At 39.2% G+C, this 7,394-nt stretch overlaps 1 protein-coding gene across 1 annotated transcript; it reads right to left on the bottom strand.

Moving 5' to 3' along the window:
- Positions 1-3,304: 3,304 nt before the first annotated feature.
- Positions 3,305-6,579, bottom strand: fignl1 (fidgetin-like 1). Its single transcript, XM_042736461.1, is given in 3 exon segments — positions 3,305-4,673; positions 4,676-5,416; positions 6,423-6,579. Coding segments are annotated over 2 exon segments (2,007 nt in total). The 5' UTR covers positions 5,400-5,416; positions 6,423-6,579; the 3' UTR covers positions 3,305-3,390.
- Between the last annotated feature and the right edge of the window lie 815 nt (positions 6,580-7,394).

The following is a 7,394-nucleotide window of genomic DNA, read 5'->3' as shown; positions in this document are numbered from 1 at the left end:
TTTTAACATTTAAATAAATTTGCTAATGGAGATTGAGTATCTCACAATATTATGGAATGTTTATATTCATAGCTCACAAACATATGCTGAAATAATTAGTACAGAACTATTTTTTCATTTTTATATAATACAGAATGCAAGTCCAAGCATCACACTTGTAGATAATCACTTTTTAGCTAAACAACTGAGCTAAATGAACATTAGCCAAAGGTATTTGTCACCTTTTAGGCAATTTGCAATTTTGTATAAAAGATTAACATAAGAATTTAAGAAAAAAAAAACAATACATCTGTTACAACTAACAACTGAATAATTGCATTCTATAACAAAATTTAAGCTAAAAATTCTTTAGGACGATTTCATTTATAGGGTTGAAACAACATTTACAGTACTATGAAGCACCAAAGGAATCATCGATTCTAAGGTGACAACATGTTTCTTGTGAATTAAAATGATTCTAAATTATTTGCACTCAGGCGATAATGGACATTGGTAAAAGTATGCAATGGCCAAAGGGAGGTGAAGTAAACTAAAGAAGAACAGATCTGTCAAGAGAGCATGAGTGAGCCCGACCCAAGAGCTCACCAGCTCTTCGCAACGACATGCGTGCCCAGATGGCTGTTGTGTGATTGGGTAGAAACGTGAAGCAGCTGTGACCAAAGCAAAGCCCCCACGCTTCAGTGGGACCTAACCATGGAGAGAGTACATTTGCATGAGAGGGATAATCTGGCCAACACCACTTCACACCACCCCATCCCCATCAGCCTCTATCCCGAATCTCACTTCTCTTTTCCGCTTCGACTTATGATAATACAGCACAAATAGACCCCACCCATTCAGAGAAACTTTAAAGATGTCAAAACCAAGTAATAAGAGACAAAAATAAACTGGTCAGGCACATAAATCAATGCCCCCTGTGTTTCAAACTTTACTGCCAGATTTATCATTTCTATTTTTATGATTTATCATATCATAAAACTATTAAAACATTTTTTTAGTGAATTATGAGTAAATAAGTATGATTATTGCAAACTATATGTACACATAACATTAAAGACTATTACAGATATCAGCATTATAGTGAACACTGGCATTAGCCATTTAATAAAAAACTATTTATGTTAGCACCAAAGGATATTTTAAGGAAAAGGAAAGAAAGAAAGAAAGAAAGAAAGAAAGAAAGAAAGAAAGAAAGAAAGAAAGAAAGAAAGAATGAATGATGAATTAGAAAATAAATTAAAAAAATTCATGTAAAAAAATTAAAAACCAACCAATCTTCATACAGAAAGAGAAATCCAAGATTGTTTCAAATGTTTTAGTGATAAATGTTTTTGCTGACATTTCACTAAACACAACACACTAATTGTCTAAAAATAACAGTGTAGCTTAAGACAAACTAGAAAATAAATGATGCAAAGGTTAATATTAGCTGTATATATAGTGAAAGGTTGTGGAGGGATTCTGTGTGCCTATCCTCCTATAGTCCAGCTGCGGGCTACCCCTGCTGTTCTGACAGCCTTCCACTGCTCCTCAGGGATGGACTTACTACTTGCACTGCTGGCTAATTTTACAAAGTTTCAACACTCCGGCCAACCGTGCAACTCTAAAATATTCATTAAGCCGCTTGACAAAAAGATGAAAAATAAATGACACCCTTTTTTCATGGGCTTCCAGTTTTTCTAAGATTGTTTCATGAAAATTACATGACTGATTCATTTCATGTGAGCACAATCTATAATCGGATGCAGATGAAGACAACCCAAGAGTCAGAGTTTAGAATTGAATTAGACTGTTAAATCCCACTCGCCTTCTGAGGTGTATTAACAGTTCAGCCTGACTTCCTGTAAGAATGGTTTTGCAGTTGCAAGAAGCAACCAAATCAATCAGCCAACTCTCTTTCAATTTTCCCAGAATGGAGTCATCAGGTTTCACGTAACACAGAGCTTGTGTTTCACTCCAACACAAATCAGTTTCACTTTGACAATGAAGATGTTATGCTAATATACAAACAGCAAACAAACAGAAACGAAATTCAGGGAAGTCTGTCACATCCAAATAAAGAGACAGAATCCAATGCCTACTGAAAATAAAACTAAAAATCCTAATAAATGAATTCAAAGCTGTAACATATTTTGTAGACTGACCAAAACTATTCATGTTCAAATTCATTCATTCATTACTTTGTAATTTGGCCTGGGTGAGTTTCCTCACCACTGGACCAGCTACTGTACTTTTATTCCTTATGCCATCTGCAGCCACTCATTTAGAGCTCCACAATGCTCCTATCCATCCATCAAGAGTAAACGCATCAAGCCACAGATGTTATCTGCATCTATAATGCATAATTTGTTTGTGAGGTTTATGGCTGGTGTCATCATCGAAGGGTCTCTCTTAAGAATTTATGAAAATAGCAACTCTGATGGTTTCCCACCAACTATGAGTTCACCAGAAAACAAAAGTCTAAGAAAACAACACAAAAATAGATTCTCTAAAAGTCTGAATACTGATCGGATGGCCAGTTCTCCACAGGCACAATGTGTAACTGAAAAAACTAAACCAACCATTCTGTCCTCTAGGAGGAAGATGAAGAGTCCATCTTTAAAACCCCTTCCAAGGCACAAAGCCATTCCTCTGGTTTACCAGATGTGGTCCGAGACCACACTGGCTTAGCAACAGGAAGAGCACTGCAAGAGTTGATCTGTGGGTAACTCTTATCATGAGACCAGAATGCCTGCAGTGTTGCCCAATTTCCCCTCCAAATCCATTCACCAAGGTGCAACACAATGGGAGAGTTGGCCCTAAGGTGTCTAACACTCTGTCTATACAGGAGCAAGAGCAGGTAAACATGGAGAGCCGTTGAATTCATTCTGCACACACAGAAGGCAGGGCGGGCAGAACATTGTACTAGCTGACAGTTCCCTTTTGGATAAGTGCATTCAGAAGGAAACAACAAACTCAAGACCCCATGTTCCTTTTTAGTGCAAACTTGGCACATTTCCTCTATATTACAAGGAAAAGAGTTGCAGCTCCACTCTGTGATGCAACTGTTTTCAGGAAGACACAACTGTGGTATGCTAATTTTGAGGGAAGGCATATAGTAACAAGCTCAGTTTTACAAAATCTTGAGTGCTATTTTGAGTCAATCAATTGTGGCTGCATGAATACCTTAATATGAAACTACAGAAATGCCACTGTTTTTTTTTTGTTTTTTTTTGCGCAATCACAAAAAACAGAGATCGTCTTTCTTTGTTTCACAGCTCTCTGAGAAGAATGTTCATGAAAAAGATGAAAAAAAAGACTCAAGACAAATTGACAATTTATTTCAAGAAAAGAACCCAATATTAGTCACACTAACGCAAAACTCAATTAATATAATCAGAACACATGCGCTCAGCGACCACAGCCAAATGTCTTGTTCCACTCTTCATATAACTCCAAATCTTTAGAAGAAACACTGGGCCGCACTGTTTTTAGAGCCTCCTGGAAGTCACTGTAGAGTATCGGCCGAACCTGTTCTGCCGAGATGGTAGCAATGTCACTTAGACAAATGCTTCGGATGGGGCCTAGGGCTGCTTCGCGACACAGCTGTGTCATATCTGCCCCTGAAAAGCCCTCTGTGCCCTGCACCACTTTCTCCATCTCATCTGCTCCCAGCTGGCTTTTCTCATGGGACATGAGGTTAGTCACTATCTGCCGGCGAGCCTCAGCCTCTGGGAGAGGGATGTAGAGTCGCTTGGCCAGGCGACGGCGAGCTGCTTCATCAATCTCTTGTGGCCGATTGGTGGCACCAACAACCAGGATGCGATCTTCTGCTGAGGTGGCGGCTCCATCCAGCTGAACAAGAAATTCGGTTTTGATCCGACGGGATGAGTCGTGCTCTCCATCTGTGCGTTGAGAAAGAAGGGAATCGATCTCATCAATAAAGATGACGGCAGGTTGGTGGCACCGGGCGATGGCAAAGAGCGCCCGTACCATCTTCTCGCCTTCCCCAACCCACTTTGAAGTGAGTGACGAAGCGCTGATGCTGAAAAAAGTGGCTCCCGACTGACACGCTATGCACTTCCCTATAAGTGTTTTACCAGTGCCTGGAGGACCAAAGAGAAGAATGCCTTTAGGTGGACCTCTGAGGCCAGTAAATATATCAGGTCTTAACATGGGCCACACTACGATCTCTTTGATTGTGGCTTTGGCAAACTCCAGGCCAGCAATTTCATCCCAAGCTACTGGGGGGCCATGGTCCATGATCTCACTCATGATAAGTTCAATGATTTTGGGCTCAAAGTTCTTTAGTCGCTCATCAACAGGTTGCATGTCTTGTGGTGCATTTTCCTTTGAGTTGCCCTCTTCCTCTTGCCTTGGCATGGGAGGGACGAATTTGGAGGACGCCCCACGAGACCGATTCGCCCCAAGGCATTTCTTGGTGATTGCAGCAGCGTTGGCCGCGGAGCCTCTCTGACCCTGATGGGAATGCTTTTTTTGCTGGTCAACGATGAACTGCTCTCGTGCTGATCTAAAATTAGTGCTGACACCTTCCTCTCCTCTCCGTCCCCTCCCTCGCGGTTCCTGCTCGCCTTGTGATGGGAATGAGCTTCTGTTGCTTTCAGTTCCTGAGCTGTAGAAGTTCTTCCTCTTGGAGGGGTTTGTGTGTGGAGGGAAAGAAGGCTGGCTTTTTGTGCATTTTGTATACTTGTGCAACCCACACTAGACTGAGACACAATAGCATTGCCTGTGGAACTGAAAATGTTATGGCCAAACATAGGCGTAGACCCTGTTGGAGCTTTTGGAGCATTTTGTGCCAGAGACATATGAGGAGGGGCTCCTTCAAGTCCTCTGGCCCACTCTACAGCACCGCTAAGTGGGTTACTGACCCCCCTTCCCAACTCAGCTCTAGGTGGAGGCACAGCGGGCCCATGAGCCAGAGGCTCTCGTTTTAATCCAGGAGGAGGACCAGAGACAGTGCTGCCTTTCTCATTTCCCCTGCTGACTTCACCACCAACAGTGATGTTAACATCTGCCGGATCTACCAGGAGAGCGCCTTCTTTTGACCTGGCCTGCATCATCCGTTGCACGCACGGCAGGTTGAACACATTTTCAAATGTCAGGGACGACTCCCATTTGTCACTATGGTTCTTTTGATTGCGGGCCAGGTGCAGTGCACTCTCTGCATAGTTGTTTAGCCCTGTGTGTGGGTCGTCTGAGTCCAGGACAGCGGCGTATCGCTCCGAGTAGGTCCTGAGCAGGCTGGCAGCTCCGGCCGGAGAGAGCTCAGTACTCGCCCATGCATACTGAATGGACAGGACGTGTGCCCGGTAAGCATCGGCCGTCTGTTCAGGTGTGCAGGAGCCAGACGAAATGTCAAAGGACCTCCTCTGCCACTCGTCCAGGTGTGCGCTGCTCATGCCTGGCCTGCTCCAGTCTGCATAAGAAGTGGGCACAGGATCAATTAATAATGTTTTAAAAAAAGAGAAGTACCACACAACAATAGCATGGAAATTCTTCTAGGGCTGGGCGACATAGCAAATATTCATGCTATTTTCATCATTGTATAAAAGGTGATATAAAAACTTAGGTGGCCATTAGGTTTCCTGTGTGACTTCTGAGAACTGTTTTAGTGAATCAACTCAAAACTGATTGATTTTCATTATGACTCAATATATAAAAAAAAAAAAAAAAAAAAAAAAAAAACTGTCACAACTTTTATGTATTAAAAACAATGTTATATAATATATATATATATATATAATATATATATATATATATATATAAGTTGTTATTTATATATATATATATATATATATAATGAATATTAATGAAAATATCACTCTTCCCTGTGAACAGTTTGTATAAAATGTCTTGATTTTTAATGGTATTATACCTTTTGCATTAAACCATTTTTTAAACATTTTGACTTTGCTACAATGGCTGTCAGGATTGGTATATATTAAATAACCAGTAAGTTACACTGGATATATATGTATGCACTGTATGCATGTATGCATAGAGAGAGAGCGAGAGAATTAGTATAAAGTGCAATACCAGTCAACATGCTTGTCTACATTTTTTTCTCATAATCTTTAAGATCTTTCAATCAAAAGTCTTATCAAAACTTTGAAATTAGGTTCGTTTGTAGACAAATTTAATGGTTTTAAGCACACCCCCACAAACGTTAAGTGACAGTAAAGTAATAATACTCCACTTTCACATGAACTTTAATAATGTACTGAACTAAGATCTTACGAGTAGTGTCTCGGCGGGTATTAACACATTATCCCAGTAGGAAACATGTGCAGGATATTCAGAAAGACAGGACAATGTTGTTTTCTCTCTGAACGTGATCTGACGGCAGGAACACAAATCACAAATACAGCTTCAAACACACTCCCGTGTTCGTCTTGTTTCGGGTGAGGAAAGTAGAAACCTACCTCTGGGTTAAACGTATTTCTTGTGTAAATGCTGTATAGATCAAAAATAGCTGAAAGTCTATACAGCGATGTGAAACAAAACAACCATAACTTTGAGCAAACCTCGCGCCTCCTGCCTGATCTGAAGCCGATCCACGCAGCTTCCGGTTGCTGCATACTAAGGTCACGCGCGCCACCGCCTGGACAAACACACTCACTGCGAGTCCTACAGGTTCACGTTTTTCTCAATTTAAATAAAATAAAATAAAATAAAATAAAATAAAATAAAATAAAATAATATAAAATAAAATAAAATAAAATAAAATAAAATAAAATAAAATAAAATAAAATAAAATAAAAAAGTGGTCCGTAGATAGATTAAATAGATTATAGATTACTGAAGACTTCTTTTAATTTTTTGTTGTAGTGTTCATTTGATTATACTGTGGCAATTTCAGTTCTGTTAACATATTTATTTAGCCCAGTTCACAAAAGTATGATTATAAAAGTTTTGATTTTGATTGCCTAGATTCTTGAGTCTTATTCCAGAGACCTTGATAGCACTTAAAAAAGAGACTTCATCAGACCAGAAGTTGTGATAACATTGTAAAGTTATGGTTCTCCATGTTCTCTATTTACATTTCTGCCACATTAGAAAAACAGTTTGTTGCTAAATCACAATTTTGACATCATATAACCATATTAATCATACCGACTTAAGAGATAAAAATAGATATGTCATATTTACAACGTAAATTATAATATGAAAGTATGAAATTATGACATAAAAAGCTATATTTATGAAAAGTAAAACATATTAGCCTACATAAAAAGTCCAAATTAAGGGAAAATGTGTATCATATGAAAAAAAATCATATGTATATGACATACGGCATAAAAATAAATGATTACATAAGTCATAATTATGACATAAAAGCCGAATTCATAACACAAAAAAGTCTCATATCATAATTTCGACTTTTATGTCATAAT

This window comes from Cyprinus carpio, chromosome B13, assembly GCF_018340385.1.
Source record: "Cyprinus carpio isolate SPL01 chromosome B13, ASM1834038v1, whole genome shotgun sequence".
Classification (NCBI taxonomy): Eukaryota; Metazoa; Chordata; class Actinopteri; order Cypriniformes; family Cyprinidae; genus Cyprinus; species Cyprinus carpio.
The sequence above is the reverse complement of the archived record's forward strand: the minus strand, read 5'-3'. Positions and strand labels throughout refer to the sequence as shown.